The following is a 17,776-nucleotide window of genomic DNA, read 5'->3' as shown; positions in this document are numbered from 1 at the left end:
ATAGTTTGATTCCTGATCTAAAAGAGGTGGAACTCTTCACCACTGGTTGAACTAAATTCTCCGCCCTGCAGTGACCACTGCCCCAGGGGTATTTAAACCAGTGACACCCTAGAGGAATCGGATTTCCCTCTATCTTCAAACTTCTTTCACCTTCTCTTTTTGCGTCGCATAACTTTTCTTTAATTTTCCTTTGTTCTTAAATTTTGTAAACCTAAACACGAAACACGAACGAACAACGATTTTTGTTACGTTAGAAAGTCATCAAGAAACTCCGCGAAACTGAAACTATTACAACCAGTCCTTAATTGACTCGCTATTTTTGATCGAACTAATTAAATTAGATTCCAGCCGTTTCCTTTTTTTGGGCTAGTTTAAGTAGCGCTGACGCTTGGAAACACCTTGGAAGTCCAGCCTGGCTGACTGTTACTTCGCTGAACCCGAGCCGTCATCATCACCGCGGGTGACGATTCCTGGCCCAGAGGCCGTGGCACCTGGACCAGAGAGGGCACGCCTGCTCAACCCACCGGTAACGGGAGACGCTGCACAGCGGCTACAGCTCCAAACTAAGGCAAAACGAACATCTCTGATCCTCTGAGAATTCTGGTGTTTCTCAAAGCGCTTAAATTGAACATCCCAAATTCATTAGTTATCCTTAGATTCGAACTAGTTAGAGACAAATACTCTTTTCGCTTGATCAAAGCCATCACACACTCAGGTCTTGACCACTCTTTGGTTTTTCACTCATTGATTCATTCACTGTTCATCATCTCATTCTGATCGTTCTCTCATTTTCTGTTCTGTTTTTTTGAGTATTTCCATATTATGTTATTCATATATCCAGTAGTGTTAGATTAATAAAACGTTAAAAGGAACCTGGTTTTGTGTGCATTGCTCTTCAGATTTAAGCAGAGGTCACTGAACCGCGACAAGAATTCACGGCATAAGAGACTGATTTAGTTTTATCACAAGAAAGTGGTTATTGTTGTTCATGAGTGGTAACTCATTGAATTGATATCTGGCGTTGACTAGATTGATACAAGCGTGGTTTCAGATTTAAAACAAACCTGGTGCCCCAACTTCGAGGTATATTAATGTTTCTGCATTAATATCAAACTTTTAATAATTTGAATCCGCTACATGCACAGGGAACCTTTGCAAACTGCCGCAAAAAAGAGAAGATCTACACTTCGTATCTATGTTGGGGATTTCCAAGTGTCCCTGAAGGTCACAGAGCTTCCCTCAGGGTCCGTGTAACCTGCAGTTCATATCGCGTTGTCCCTGCTGCTGGTAAGTATGTGGTGTGGATTTGTTCATGAAGATGTTATTGTTTTTATGTGGTACAGAGCGTACATTTCAGAGCTAAAATGACAGGAAATGACAATTTGAAACCCAAGAAGTGAAAAATATGAAAAATTTAACTTGTGTTATCTTAAACACTGGTCTAAAAGCTAAAGTAATTAGCGGTAGTTGACCGCGGTGAAGTTAGTTTGACGTTGGACGTTCAACAGACATTCGACCGAAAGTACCTCCAGACAAGCGGTCCGTGTTTGAACAAGCGATACGCGTTTCATGTTCGCCACGCGGACACGGAAGGAGACCGCTCGCCACATGAAGACGTTGACTAAGGGACCGTGGATAAATTATGTGCACAACCATTTACATGAGGAACTAGTCATGTTGCATATTTCTCTATAATATATTTGTATAAGTAATACTGTAATATTGCAATACCACCCAAACCATGTCACCTAATGGTCCAAGACCTGCTCCAAAATGTGTGTCTACGTCTCACCATCTCAGTCTGGATTCTCTGACTCTGTTGCTTATACATGCAACGTGAGCTGTCCCTCTGATGAGCTTGTTCCTGATTCTGTCCAATCTTGTCACTTCTAAGCTCAGCATTTTCATGTCCGCTACCTTTATCTCTGCCTCTTGTCTCTTTCTCACTGCTATCATTTTCCAACTGCAGAGCAGAGCTGGTCTCACCACTGTCTTGAAAACCTTTCTTTTGAGTCTTGCTCAAACCTCTTTTCAACACTCGCCATCACACTGAACTGTTGACCCCGAGTACGTGAACCCCAGCACCTTCCTTACCTCATGGCATCAGTGGTGCTCTTACGGGGCATGAAACCATACTCGACACCAGAATGCTTCTCCTCCATTCTTTAGGCATTATCTCACTCTCAAACAAACTGGTTGGAAACTCCACCGCTGTCTCTTCTGGACACTTTCACACCTCTACAGGTACGTCGTCAGGACCAACATCCTTTTCACTCTTCCTTCTCAGAGCTTTCCTCACCTTATCTGTTTCTGTTTTTTTCTGCTCCACAACATCCACATCTTCCTCCCTTCTTTCCCTGTCATTCTCCTCATTTATCAGCTCCCCAGAATCCTCCTTTTATCTTCTCTGTACACTCTCCTGGGTTGTTAGCACCTTTCTATCACTGTCTTTAATTACCCTTATCTGTTGCACGTCCTTCCCAACTCTATCTCTCTGTCTGGCTAGCCTGTACAAGTCCTTCTCTTCTTCCTTCGTGTCTAATCTGTCATACAGCTCATAGTAAGCTTTCTGTTTGGCCTTTCCACCTCTTAACTCTGCTCTGAGCTTCATTTGTAGTCCTGTCTACTTTCTCCAGTTCTTTCTACATCCCACTTCCTTTTATCCAACCTCTTCCTATGGATGCATTCCTGTACTTCCTCATTCCACCGCCAAGTCTTCTTTCTTTCATCCAGATGACATACCAAGCACTTTCCTACCTGTTTCCCTGATAACCTCTGCTGTAGTTTTCCAGTCAATGCACCAGCACCCTGTAGGTTAACAGCATCGGTTGTCGTTGTTAACCCAGACCTGAACTTATCCAGTATGAAATTCTTATGGACGATTTACGTAGTTGTTATTGGCAAGTTTTACGCCGGATGCCCTTCTTAATGCAACACTCTCTATTGATCCAGGCTTAGGATTGGATCAATAGAGATATGAATAATATTTTTGTGTTAATGAAACAACAAATATGGATGTGCTCCAACAAGGAGATAAAGACACACATTTTGGAGCAGGTTTTGAACTAGTAGGTCATATGGTGTGGACGGTATTGAAATATTACAGTAATATTTATACTAAAATATTATAGACAAATATGCCAGATGATTTGATCCTCATAAAAATAATTGTGCCCTATGAAGGAGATGTAGATGAACATTTTAGAGAAGGTTTTGAACCAGTAGGTCATATGGTGTGGATGGTATTGAAATATTACAGTAATATTTACAGAAGAATATTATAGAAAAATATGCAACATGACTATTTCCTCATAAAAATGGTTGGGCCCTGTAAAGGAGATGTAGACACACAGTTTGGAGCAGGTTTTGAACCTGTAGGTCGTATGGTGTTGATGGTATTGAAATATCACTGTAATATTTACACAAAAATATTATAGACAAATATGCAACATGACTATTTCCTCTTAAAAATGGTTGTGCCCTGTGGAAGTGATGTAGATGAACATTTAAGAGAAGATTTTGAACCAGTAGGTCATATGGTGTTGATGGTATTGAAATATTACAGTAATATTTATACTAAAATATTATAGACAAATATGCAAGATGATTTGATCCTCATAAAAATAATTGTGCCCTATGAAGGAGATGTAGATGAACATTTTAGAGAAGGGTTTGAACCAGTAGATCATATGGTGTGGATGGTATTGAAAAATTACAGTAATATTAACACAAAAATATTATAGAAAAATATGCAACATGACTATTTCCTCATAGAAATGGTTGTGCCCTGTGAAGGAGATGTAGATACACAGTTTGGAGCAGTTTTTAAACCAGTAGGTCATATGGTGTGGATAGTATTGAAAAATTACATTAATATTTATAGTAAAATATTATAGAAAAATATGCAATATGGCTATTTCCTCATATAAGTGGTCTTGTTCTGTGTCTGCGTAGCGAACACGAAACGCGGATCACTTGTTCAAACACGGACTGCTTATCTGGAGGTACTTTCGGTCAAATGTCTGTTGAATGTCCAACGTCAAACTAACTTCACCGTGGTGAACAGTTGACAATTATGCTAACTATAGGAAAAATACACATTAGCAGTAGTAGCTTGGCGTGATGCGGGAGCACGCAGCGGCTCTTTATGGTTTGTATCTCAGTCTACTGTATCTCAGACTACCGCTACTTATTTTAGTTTAGTGATGCTACATCTTTTAAATATTTAATAGACAACTGTAATAATCATGTAAATCCCTTTACAGCAGACAACAGATTGTAAATGTTGAACTCCATGTCATGACTGCAGGACTAAGCAGATCTACAATGACTCATTAATGCAGCTTAATGTTTGTTCCTACGTATGTTTATGCCATGTGTTTTGTCAGCTTGAGACTGCACAGGAACAATGAACAGTATTTGCTGTATGAAACTAAGAAAGACTATACTACCCAACACAAGTTTAAACCACTAAGCTGCTGTTGCCTAAACATGATTAAGACATTCTATTGAAATTATTTTAACTTCATTAAGCTCTTCAGGGATAAATATAAACATTTATTAAACATCCACTATTTGGACTGCAAGAGCTTGTTTGTCTTAAATTAAAGGGAATGGTTACTTAATTCTTATGTTGACTATGCACTATATATTCCAGAATATTTAGATTTTTATAGACTCTTAATACAAACTCTGTGTTGTGAAAAATGTTAGTTCTGCCAAATGTTTAATTTATGAAAAACTAACGTTTTGCTCTTGTCTCTAATAGTCTGCCAGTGTTAGTGTTGCTGCCTGACCTGACGATAAGTTCAAACACATAGAAAGCTAATGGATATAAAGGTGCATCAAGGAACAGATGTGGCTCACTTGGTAGAGTAGTGCCTCATCAGTGCAGTTGTCAAAAACAGTTACCTCATAAGGATGAATAAAGTAGCTCGACTGTCACTGCAGTGTTTATATTCCTACACTGATTCACATCCACTGACTGGGTGATTATGAAACCAATCGTTTTCTATTGATCAAAGCAGAATAGTGATGGTTTTCTTTAGTATTATCACTAAACCTTATTGTTCAACTACTAAACTTTGATAAAAACTTGATATTGTACATGATTTTTTCTATTCATTTTTAATTATGTTTTTTGTGCCTTGCAGGTGCTGTCTGTGATCATCACCTCTCTTGTCCCTATAATTTGGCTTATTCTGTCTATCCTGTCCCACCTACCACCTCTATCTAATATTTGGAAATTCTATCTGTTGTATCTCTCTACTGTATCCACTCTATCTAAGCAGTAGTATATAATCTAGCATACCAGACCTCCTTTATAGTTTTACATTAGGTATTACTGAAAGGCTCAGAAATCTGTAACGTAATCAATAACAAAACTATACTAATATAAAGGTTATTATGCTGGTAGGTGCTAAGAGTTGAGCACAGGACAGCAATTAAAGGCATATTAGAGGATAATAGACTATTAATATATTATTAGCAATTACTATAAACACAGTTTGACTTTATTCATCAACTTGTTTGTTTCATATTTAAGAAATATTTTAGTTGTATTATTACAGGCCTAGAAGCTTTTCTGAGTGACACCAGGCAGTTTTTTGCCTGTGATTAGAAATCTCCAGAAATCTCGGCTCTACTGACGTCAACACAGTCACTTATTTGGTTTGACATTTGTGAACTTGGAACACAATGCCAAGGAAGAATAAGAGGTCCCAAGGCGCAAATCAGCGGTGGCAGAAGCTGAAGGAGTCTGACTGTGCAGCAACTGGTGAACAAGTAGAATGTCCTGGTCCTCAGACAACCACCAAGGTAACTGAAAATTGTTCAGGTAAAAGTGTACAGCAGGTGGGTCTACGTCCTGAACCATCTGTCCCAAGAGTTCCTCATGCTGATGTGTTGAACAGAGGACATGAAAGTGATGCTGCATGTATAGCTGGACCTTCTAATGCTGACCAGGTAAACAACACAGGTCAAAGTGTGTTCCACTTCTACCCAAAACGTCATATGCTGATGTGTTGAAGGCAGGACTTCAGACTGGTGCTGCTTGTGTAGCTGGACCGTCTTGTGCACACACTGTAGACCTGGGAGTTCAGCCTAATGAAACCTGTGTACGTGCATCCCGCAGCCAGGCTTCTATGAGGTATGGTAGATCCAGGAACAGCCAATGCACCTGTAACTCACTGACCTTTCTTGCGTTCTTTTATGAGAACAAAAACTTCACTAGAGCAGATGATAATCTTGTTTTGGATAAAGGTGATGTGATGTATAAAGAGGCCCAAAGAAGGTTTCCTGCTAGTGTACATCTGGCTACTGATGAGCTCCCTGATAAAGCAGCAGCACGCAGACATGTATATCAAGTTGACATGACACAACCTTCCCGCTACGGCACATTGGGAGATCCTTTACCTGGAGCTGTGGACAGTTTCCTTGACCTAAAAGCAAGTTTGAGCTGTTTGTTATCTGGAGTGCACTGCGCATTGTTGATGATGACAGGATTATGTATTGCAGTGTTCAGAACCAGATCAAACAGGTATGGGTTTTTTTGAACCTCACTCAAGAACAGCTAAAGGTTTGCCTTTACCCATGGGATCAAATAGTCTTGGTACTGCTGTGATGCTCACATTTACACATCTCAGTGACATGATTGACAGACTCACCAGAAGTCACCAGATTTTGGGGACACAATCCTCCTGTACATAGGAAATGAAGCCTGTGGAATTCTACAACCTGAATGATGCTGTCCAGCCTATAGAAAGCAGATGTACACCTCACATAACTGTGGCACATGCTCTGTTGCATAATGCTAAGCCCGAATCAAGCTCTGCAATCACTGGTCTTTGTGACAACCATGACACTACATTGTCTGCTCCACTACTGAACCCTGTCATAAGTATGTCTGATAACATTTTACAAGGTTTGTCAACTAACCTAACTGCAGTGGAATTAGAAAAAGTTCATCTCGTTCTAGCTGATACACAAATCCGACATGAGATTGAATCAAGCTTGTCTACTGCAAAGACAACAACTGTTGATCTCTGTCAATCTTCTTGTAAACTGTCAAAACTTAATAAAAACAGAAGGAGAAAGTTTAAGATGAGACAGATACTGAAAGAAAAAGGTCTACAAAGAAAAGAAAATCAAAAAAGAAAGTAGAGTGAAAAGTATGCTTCAGATAAAACTTACAGGGCAAATAAAATTTTCTATATCAGCAGGAAATATCAAAGCAATCCTGAATTTTGACAAAATAAAATAATTAATAAAAATTTCCAGTACAGAGACAATGTTGATTTCAGAAAGAAACAACAACAATACATGACTGAACACTACAGACATGATGCTGGTTTCAGGGAGAAACAGAAATGTAACTAAACGTTACAGATGTGACGCTGGTTTCAGGGATAAACAGAAGAATTATATAACTGAGTGTTACAGACATGATGCTGCTTTCGTGGAAAAACAGAAGCGTTATATAACTGGGCGTTACAGACATGATGCTGCTTTTGTGGAAAAACAGAAGCGTTATATAACTGGGCGTTACAGATGTGATGCTGGTTTCAGGGAGAAACAAAAGCACTATCTAACCAACCGTTATGAACTCAATGCTGAATTTAGACAAAGGCAGCGATCATACATGACTCAGCGTTATGCACATAATGTTGCATTCAGGATTCGACACAAAGAACTCACTCATAACAGCTGATGAGGAACAGGTATAGAAACAATCTTGCATTTAGGATAATGCACAATATGAGATGTGCAATGAAAATAAAGAGGAAATACAGACGGTATAATAATCATACATGGCAATTTGACAACAGTTTAATCCAAGAGGCTACAGCTGTTTTCAGATCCCAAATAAAGGCTGGTCCTACTTATGTCTGCACTGTCTGTCATAAGGCATCATTCCCAAACCAAGTACAAGTCTGTAAAAGGTCATCTCACACTAAACATGAAGATGTAGTGTCCACATGTTTCACTGCAAAGTATGTTCATGTCTGTGACAATGTCTGCACTAATGAACAACAGTGCAAGGTGCCAGACGAGAGAAAGAAAGAGTGGATCTGTCACACGTGTCATAATCACCAAAAAGGGGACCATGCCTCACCTTGCTGTAGCCAACAACCTGGAACTCGCTGACATTCCTGCTGAACTGTGTGACCTGAACATACTGGAGAGACATCTGATAGCAAAGTGCATCCCATTTGCTAAGATTGTTCCACTTCCCAAAGGCAAACAGAGAGCAATACATGGTAATGTGGTGTGTGTTCCATCTGAGCTACAGGAGACAGTGGATGCTTTACCCAGAGTGAGAAGTGAGTCTCAGGTCCTGAGAGTGAAACTGAAGAGACGCTTGTGTTACAGAGGTCATCAGATGTTCCAGACTGTAACCTGGTCTAAACTAGTGCAGGCTCTGCATAAACTAAAGCACATCCATCCTGAGTATGAAGACATAACTATTAGAGATGAACCTGAGTTATGTGACCCAACACTTACAGATGAGGAGGATGATGATGAGAGTGAAACAATGGCTGATGATGAATATGGGGAAGATGAACTCATGCAAATAGACAGGTGTGAAATTAATGCATTTCATGAAAATGAGCAACAACACATCGACCTACTGCCACATAATGATGATCAACCTGAGGAGATGAGAGAAGACACTGAACAGGAAGGAGACATGCCTAACGGGGGTCTGGTTTTAGAATCATGTCTGCAGCCACCTGATGTTGCTGAGGAGATTTTATGTTTCAGTGAAGGCATCTACTCTGTTGCTCCAGCAGAAAAAAACAATCCAGTGAGCTTCTTTAAAACACCCAACCTGGAGGCCATGGCTTTCCCTGTTCAGTTACTGAACAGGGAAAGCCATGGCAGGGAAAGCCACAAGCAAATACTTTAAATCCAGGCTTTTCTGTATTGATGAACGCTTTGCCAGAGACACAAACTATCTGTTCTTTGCACAGTTTGTCACTGAAATACATTTGGCTACTTCAAGCATGATGATCCAATTACGCAAAGGAAAACCTGTGACTCGAGATGGACGCAGAATAACATCTAGAATGTTACAAGACAAACGAGAGGTTGAGAAGCTGGTGAGGAACAAAGATGCCATCAGGTTCATGCAGCCACTCAGAGGAACACCAGCATACTGGGAGAAAACCACTAAGGATCTGTTTGCCATCATCAGACAGTTGGGAACTCCTACACTTTTCTGCACATTCTCAGCAGCAGAAATGCGTTGGCCTGAAGTGATTGAGGCAATAAAACGTCAGCAGGGTGAGGAAGTCAACTTTGATGAACTGAGCTGGACAGAAAAAACTGACATTCTGAGAAGCAATCCTGTGACAGCAATGCGCATGTTTGATAAACGTGTCGAAGCACTGTTTAGAGACTTGATCTTGTCCAATGCTGTCCTTGGTAAGGTTGTGGATCATTTTATCAGACTGGAGTTCGAGAATCGGGGTTCCCCTCACATACACTGTCTTTTGTGGGTAGAAGGTGCACCTGAGTTTGAAATAGACGTACATGACAGCTCAGCTTCCTGACCAACACACACAACCTGACTTGTACAAGAAAGTCACAGAAGTACAAGTACACAGCAAAAAACACTCAAGGTCGTGTTTCAAGTACTTTGGAGAAGATTGTTGATTTGGATTTCCCAAACCACCAGCCAGCAGGACAATGATAGTCAGACCCAAAGAAAGCACAGACGACTCCCTTTCACTGGAGGAAGCAAAGAACAAACTCAGGCCATTAAACAGACCTGAATGAACCTGAGGTCAGCGTCCCTGGGTTTACAACAGCTCCTGACACAAAGTGAATTAACACTCACAGAATATAATCAATGCCTCCGTTTGGTGATGAAGTCCAGTTCAGTGGTACTGAAGCGTGATCCAAAGGACTGCTGGGTAAACGCATATAACCCACATCTGCTGGAAGCCTGGGATGGAAACCTAGACCTGTCGTACATCTTAAACCCTGCCAGTGTTGTAGTTTACCTATGTTCATACATGTGTAAGAATGAGAGTGGACTGTCTGAGTACCTGAAAACAGTCATCCAGAACTGCAACACAGACGGTGTTAATGAATGTGATGAGATGAGGGCAGTCATGCAGGCCTACTCAAAGAAGAGAGAGATCAGTTCTCAGGAATGTGTGGCTCGAGCTTGTGGGATTCACATGAAAAAGTGTTCACGTGGTTTCGTCATCATACCGATGTCACAGCTTGATGAAACCACCCCAGAAAGTGAAAATGTGTGGATGACGTCTCTGACTCACATGTACAAGTGCAGACCAGAAACACCACAGTATGAGGTGATGTGCTTGGCTGACTTTGCAGCTACATGCAGAATTGTATATGGTCAACAGAGTAAAAGCAAAGACGTATTACCTCTGCTGAATGACATGGGCTTTGTTCAGATGAGAAAGAATGATAAGCCTGCTGTCATCAGATTTTACCGTCCATCAGAGAAAAAGTATCCTGAGAAATACTATGGAGCTTTACTAAAGCTGTACCTTCCATTTCGATCTGACCTGCAGCTGAAAAGTCCTCATTTTCGCACATATGAGTCCTTCCACAACAGTGGCTGTGTAAGGCTGCTGTATTGCGAACATCCTGAGACAGTCAAAGCTATTGTCAAACGAAACAAGGACAAATATGAGAAGCACAGTAAAGAGATTGAGGAAGCCATTGAAGAGTATGAGGAGAACAGAGGTGTGATTGATGAATGGAGTAATCTGGCACCTGAGTCTGAACTTGTAAGACTGGAATGTAACGATGAACTGGAATCCAGGGAACCACAAGATGAACGGGAACAGGAGAACATTTCAGATTACAGTCGTCAGGCTAATGCTGCCACAGAAATCAGAGCCATGAGAGAACCTCCTGCTATTGACCCCACTGTGCTACGACACATGTATCAGAACCTGAACCAGAAGCAGGCCTGTGTGTTCTATAAAGTCAGAGACTGGTGCATCAAACGTGTGTGTGGTCTGATTCCTGAGCAGTTCTACTACATCAATGGTGGAGCTGGAACAGGAAAGTCTCATCTCATTAAATGCATCCACTCAGAGGCCTCTAAGATACTGAGTAGACTGCCCAGACACTGTGATGAGACTGACATGTCAAGTCCCACTGTGCTCTTGACGTCCTTTACTGGAACTGCAGCCTTCAACATATCAGGCTCAACACTGCACTCGTTGCTCAAATTGCCCAGAAGCCTTAAGCCTCCATTTCAGGGACTTGGTAACCAACTGGATGAAGTTAGAGCTGACCTGTTAAATGCTTAAATCCTCGTTATTGATGAAGTGTCCATGGTGTCTAAACCTCTGTTTGCCTACGTAGATGCCAGACTAAAGCAGATCAAAAGCAGTTACAGAAACACTGTCTCTGCTCCACAGCAACACTATCAGCATTGATGCAGAGGACTACAAGAAAGAGCCTCAGACAGGTAGAATGACTCTACAGTCCACACCACTAAAAGGAGGTAAGAGTGAGTTACCAGACACACTGCTAGTGGCTGAGGGAGCTCGAGTTATGCTCACCAGGAACCTGGTTGTGTCTCAGGGGTTAGTAAATGGTGCATTTGCTACTCTGGTCAGAGTTGTGACCTCTGGACCAAACACACATGTCTCTAAGCTTGTACTGAAGATGAATGAACAATCAGCTGTAAGGAATTCATCATCAGACAACCTTGTGTACATAGACAGAGCTGAGGAGAACCTGAAGCAGAAAGGAGTTTTTCGCAGAGAGTTCCCCATCAAGCTGGCGTTTGCATGTACCATTCACAAGGTTCAGGGTATGACCACTAACTCAGCTGTGGTGTCACTGAAGCATGTGTTTGAAGCTGGCATGGCTTATGTTGCTCTCAGCAGGTTGACCTCTCTCAGTGGACTACATCTTCTAGACATGGATGAGAGGAAAATCTACGCCAACCCAGAAATCACTGCTGCTCTGGAAACCATGAGACAAGTCAGCTTGAAGGACATGATGCCTCTTCTTAAAATAAGCCCTTTACTGAGCAGACATGACACTCTGACCATTGTCCACCATAACACAGAAGGTCTAGCATCTCATGTCACTGACATTAAAGCCCACCATGAGCTGTGTCTGGCAGATGTTTTGTGTCTAACGGAAACTCATCTACATGGTTCCTTTGTAGCAGAGAGTCTCCATCTAGATGGCTACAAAATGTTCAAGAGGAACAGGCACCTGTCATACACACAGTTTCCACACATGGCAAGCAGAGGTGGGGGTGGAGTGGCTGTTTATGTAAGAGACCACATTCAAGTTCATGAGAAAATATACTTACATAATGTGACTGACCTTGAGTTTGTGGCTTTGAAGGTTGAAGCTCCACTGCCTGCACTGATTGCAGCTGTCTACAGACCTCCTGACTACAGCCTAACATCCTTCTTATCCAACCTAAGGAGTCTTCTGGATGCACTTGAGATCATTGACTGTCATCCCATCATTGTCTGTGGTGATTTTAATGAGAATCTTATGTCTTCTGACAACAAGCCAATACTGGAGCTGTTCAGGTCTAGAGGATATGACAAAGTGGTCACTGATGCTACCACAGAAAAGAACACACTGCTGGACCACATCTTCATCTTACGACCAAACCAGTGTCTTCACAGTGGTGTGATGAGAACGTACTACAGCTACCATGACCCTGTGTTCTGTGTGCTGTCCTCATGATAAGGTCAGGTGAGTTGCACAGTAACATCTATCTGCTTAACATGGAAAAAATAACTGCATAACACAGAGTGTTAATACAAACATAAGAGTGACTAACATAAAATGATTAAGTAGAATAAATCATGTCGTTGTTTACAAAAATGTATGTAAAAATATTCAATTATATAGTTAAAACATACAAATAAAGCAAGGTAATTGCATCAAACACTAACTAGTGGATCCTCTGTGGATCCTGGCTCCACAACCAGGCTCTGGAAACTTGAAATCACTGCTTTATTCAAGTGACCAGTTACACTTGTTTGGTTCTAACAGAATATGAATGTTCTTTGTTCTCGTTGTTACAACGACGCGTAACTGATTAACTGTTACTTAGTGTTAATGTCTTTATATTTAAGTTCCTGAAGGTAAATAAAATTCACTGATCTAATGTTGTCTATTAAGGTTCCCATAATATTTTAAAACTAAACATATGTGTTAGTCTAATAATGGAGGTTTACAACGTATTTAGTAACATATTTGGTTTGGTTCTTTTTCATTAGGTTTATATTGTTGATATTTTCTCTTTCTGGGATGGTAAATGCACAGGCCAATAGTGTGTTAGCAGCTGTTGTACATAGCTGCCAACACACGTTTACATTGACTATGTGTTAGTGTAACACATAGTCCCCCCCAGCTAAAACCCCACTTTGTTTGTTTTATATTGTTTTCCTTTGGCAAATCCAGTTTTCATTATTTGTCTTCTAAATAATTGTTATTACACTATATTGTCAAAACTTTTAGAACCCTTGAAACCCTTGATCAGGCATGAATTCCCATACTTTGATGTGGAGGAGCTTGACTGACATTAGTCCTGACTTCCACCTGATATAACATTTTTAGGATGGTTAGAGTGGAGACTGTGAGCCAGGTTTTCTCCAAAATTATAACCTGACCTCATGGATGTTCTTCTAGAGCAATGGAAGAGGCCTTTTTTTGCCACTCCTGTATAACACAATAGAACTCAGAACAGTATCTGAATGGTTTCCTTTTTAATATTTGATGTTTATGTTTTCCAATGCAAAGTATTTTGGGTATATTTATGGTTCCTGTTTTGTTTTAGATTTATTAGACATTATTTTTTAAATGTTTCTTCTTTCTTTTTTCAAACAATGTTATGAATACATATATGTTTTAAAATTTTAATGGTAAGTTTATGGCCCCACATTGGAACAATACTGTACGAGAACAGTCTACAACTTTGTGATCAGTGAAATCTAAATTTTACTCTCATCTTCTTAACATGTAATTTTTGATACATGTTGATTGTTCATCGGCTCAGTCTCCGTTGTGCACTGTGTTTTATCAAAACCATCAAAGAAAGAAGAACATAAAGATCTCTTAATTATTTATTTATTTATTAGTTAGTTAGTTAGTTTGATTTCTTATTAAAATATGTCTTGGTGTGTACTGGGTGTGCAGACAATTAACTCATGACAAAAACACAAGTTATCATGTAACTTTATTTCAGATACCTATCAGCTGACACATGAATGTCTATCCCACCTCCAAGGCTGTACGTGGACATGCTGTAATATTAGATCTGTTTCCTTGGAGAGAAGATTTGATGATGATTCTCGTATGTTTTCTGTGATGACATTTGCATGTTACAAACACCCAAGACCAGAAAAAACGGAACCCACAAGCAGTAACAGGTGAGGATGGCAGAATACCAAACGATTTTTAATATTACTACACAAAACAAAGGATCACTACAGAGTAGGAAAAAGGTTCATCAACTAAACTGAGGAGCACTGCGAAGCAGGACCAAACAAACTAGACAGAGGAATGATACCAAACAGAAGTAACTTCCAAACAAAATCAGGACACAATAGGTTGTTGCACTGAGTAGGCAAAATATAACAAAGAGTAACAAGGCTTTCACACACTACAGAGTCAGGCTCTACATCGCTCTACAAACGTAGCCAAATTTAGGAGTAACAGGGCTGTTCACAATCCAAACTAAACAAAAAAAACAACTGTCATACATGAAGCCAGATGCAAACAGAGAGTCCACCATGACACACTGACAACTGGAGGAGTCTTCATCCTCCACTTAAATAGTCCCCCAGTTAATGATGTTCCCGGAAGGAAACAGCTGCTCAATGCCGCCCTCTGAGGTTGGGAGGAGACTCACAACATTGCATCCTTTGCCTCAACTGCTCCAGGACTGTGACAATCACGTTACAATAACTAAGACATCATGTTGCAGCAGACCACATTGCAGCACCAAAGAAGTGACTCTGCTGGACCACACAGATGAATGCTGTACCACCTGCTGATCCTTTTAGTTCTTCAAAAGACAGTATGATTCCTACCAAACTTAGCCTCACCTTCCTTTTTCCTCTGGGACAAACGATAAACCACACCGACCACAGCTGACCTGCCAATCAACAGCAGACATTAGTGATGTGTCGTTCGTGAACGATTCGTTCAATATGAACTAATCTTTTATGTGACTCGGGAGGAACGGGTTGTAGCAATCCACGTCTGGACTGAGGTAACCTGACCTACATGTGAACTTACAGTAACTCCCTCCTTTGAAGAGCCTCTACGTCCTCTCCAGTCCCCAGAGATAAGGGACCCTGAACCTTTCTCCACCACAGGAGGCTGGTTTCTATCATAACAGGCACCAATTAGCGCCAACATCTCAAATGTCCACATCAAAGAACCACGAGTCCACTTTGTTGATCTACCTGTAAATCTCACAGGATTCCACCTCTGCTTATCATGCCAAAAGGACAGGCTGTCACATTTATCACTGAGAAGCTGCCTCTCCTAGAACTGGGACCACCAGCCATAAAATGTGGAATGTGCTCATCAAGACAACGAGAGACTTCATTTGGACACAGGTTCTGGTTCAGATGCACCAGAACTTTCAACTTCCATTAAACTGAAACCATTGTATTTTGTGGACAAAATGTTTTCATTTGGTATTAGATTGGTTTCTGTGTGATGTTTAATGCCTGATCTACAGATTTGCCAGGAAATTCCTAAAGTCACAAAGGGACTCCAACTTATCACCACGCTTTCCTTTGTGTGAAGGCACAAAGTTGAAATACAGATACTCACCTTCTTTACTTATTTTAATCTGTGCCTCATACACATAGACTATGTCCACCAGCTACAATTATGTATCCTCATTATTGTATAACATTTTTAAGTGTTACAATTGTTTAATTAGTAATATCCAGATTAGGTCATTTATAATTTGATTTTACTTGCATTTATTATTCGTGTATGTTTTAGTGTTTACTGGGTGTTGCATTAGACAAGACCAGTCATGATAAATAACATTACATTTGTTACAGCGTTGTAAGGGACCACGTATAAGACCTTAATATTCTATGCATTTAATATTGCTGTTTAACCATTCTGACTTCTCTGCTTATTTGAGTGTCAAAGTGATCATTACATGTTTATTGTGTTATGGTGTGATGGAACTTTGAGCGTGATGAAAAGAGGAAAGCTTAGCTATCCCAGATTTGGGAGCGATCCAAATCAAATAGTTTGATTCCTGGTCTGAAGAGGTGGAACTCTTCACCACTGGTTGAACTAAATTCTCCGCCCTGCAGTGACCACTGCCCCAGGGGTATTTAAACCAGTGACACCCTAGGCGAATCGAATTTCCCTCTATCTTCAAACTTCTTTGACCTTTTCTTTTTGCGTCGCATTACTTTTCTTTAATTTTCCTTTGTTCTTAAATTTTGTAAACCTAAGTTAAACTTAGAAACACGAATAAACAACGATTTTTATTACGTTAGAAAGTCATCAAGAAACTCAGCGAAACTGAAACTCACAACCAGTCCTTAATTGAGGAATTGTGGAATACCTTCAAAGTCCAGCCTGGCTGACTGTTACTTTGCTGACCCCGAGCCGTCATCATCACCGCGGGTGACGATTCCTGGCCCAGAGGCCGTGGCACCTGGACCAGAGAGGGCACGTCTGCTCAACCAACCAGTAGCGGGAGACGCTGCACAGCGGCTACAGCTCCAAACTAAGGCAAGACGAACATCTCTAATCCTCTGAGAATTCTGGTGTTTCTCAAACTTCTAAAATTGAACATTTCAAATTGATTAGTTATCCTTAGATTCGAATTAGTTAGAGACAAATACTCTTTTCGCTTGATCAAAGCCATCACACACTTGACCATTCTTTGTGTTTTCACTCATTGATTCATTCACTGTTCATCATTTCATTCTGATCGTTCTCTCATTTTCTATTCTGTTCATTTGAGTATTTCCATATTATGTTATTCATATATCCAGTAGTGTTAGATTAATAAAACGTTAAAAGGAATCTGGTTTTGTGTGCATTGCTCTTCAGACTTAGGCAGAGGTCACTGAACCGCGACAAGAATTCACGGCATAAGAGACTGATTTGGTTTTATCACAAGGTTATTGTTGTTCATGACTGGTAACTCATTGAGTTGATATCTGGCGTTGACTAGATTAATACAAAAATGGTTTCAGCTTTAAAACAAACCTGGTGCCCCAACTTCGAGGTATATTAATATTTCTGCGTTAATATCAAACTCTTAATAATTTGAATCCGCTACATATTATTGGTGCCTCGTGTGAGGCGCTTTTTCATACCTTTGCTTATCTGAGAACGTTGCGAACCATAGTTCGGTTGAATAGAATCAGTTGTTGGTGCATTTCCTGTTTGACTTTGGAGAAAAAATTGATCTGAAGCTTAGGTGGTTTACAATTAAACGAGTGTACCCGGCCGTGCGCTGTGGAGTGTTGTTGTTTAAGTCCGCGCCACGCAAGTCCTCCAGCCGAAGGGGCGTGCAGATAGTAAAGCGTTGCTGACGAAGTCAGAAATACGTAGAAGAAGAATATTGTTTTGATTGAAGTGTGTTTGCAAACATTGTTATAACTGAGCGTCGCCGTACGCTTGTGTGAAATTAAAGGCCTTGTTGGCGAGTTCCTTGGTTGCTGCGTGTTCCAGAACTAAGGGCTGCGCCCTGGATTAAGTCGATTCTCTGCGTGTTCCAGTTAATTCACCTCTGATCCAGACCTTCCCTTTA

General features: G+C 40.6%; 1 protein-coding gene across 1 annotated transcript; it reads left to right on the top strand.

Annotated features, from left to right (window-relative positions):
• The first annotated feature begins 11,586 nt into the window (after window positions 1-11,586).
• Window positions 11,587-16,968, top strand: LOC114870002 (uncharacterized). Its single transcript, XM_055514370.1, has 3 exons — window positions 11,587-12,070; window positions 12,170-12,279; window positions 12,355-16,968. Exons 1-3 carry the CDS (start codon window positions 11,659-11,661, stop codon window positions 12,706-12,708), a joined length of 876 nt encoding a protein of 291 aa, XP_055370345.1. The 5' UTR covers window positions 11,587-11,658; the 3' UTR covers window positions 12,709-16,968.
• The last annotated feature ends 808 nt before the right edge of the window (window positions 16,969-17,776 follow it).

The sequence above is a fragment of the Betta splendens genome, chromosome 14, assembly GCF_900634795.4.
Source record: "Betta splendens chromosome 14, fBetSpl5.4, whole genome shotgun sequence".
NCBI lineage: Eukaryota > Metazoa > Chordata > Actinopteri > Anabantiformes > Osphronemidae > Betta > Betta splendens.
The sequence above is the reverse complement of the archived record's forward strand: the minus strand, read 5'-3'. Positions and strand labels throughout refer to the sequence as shown.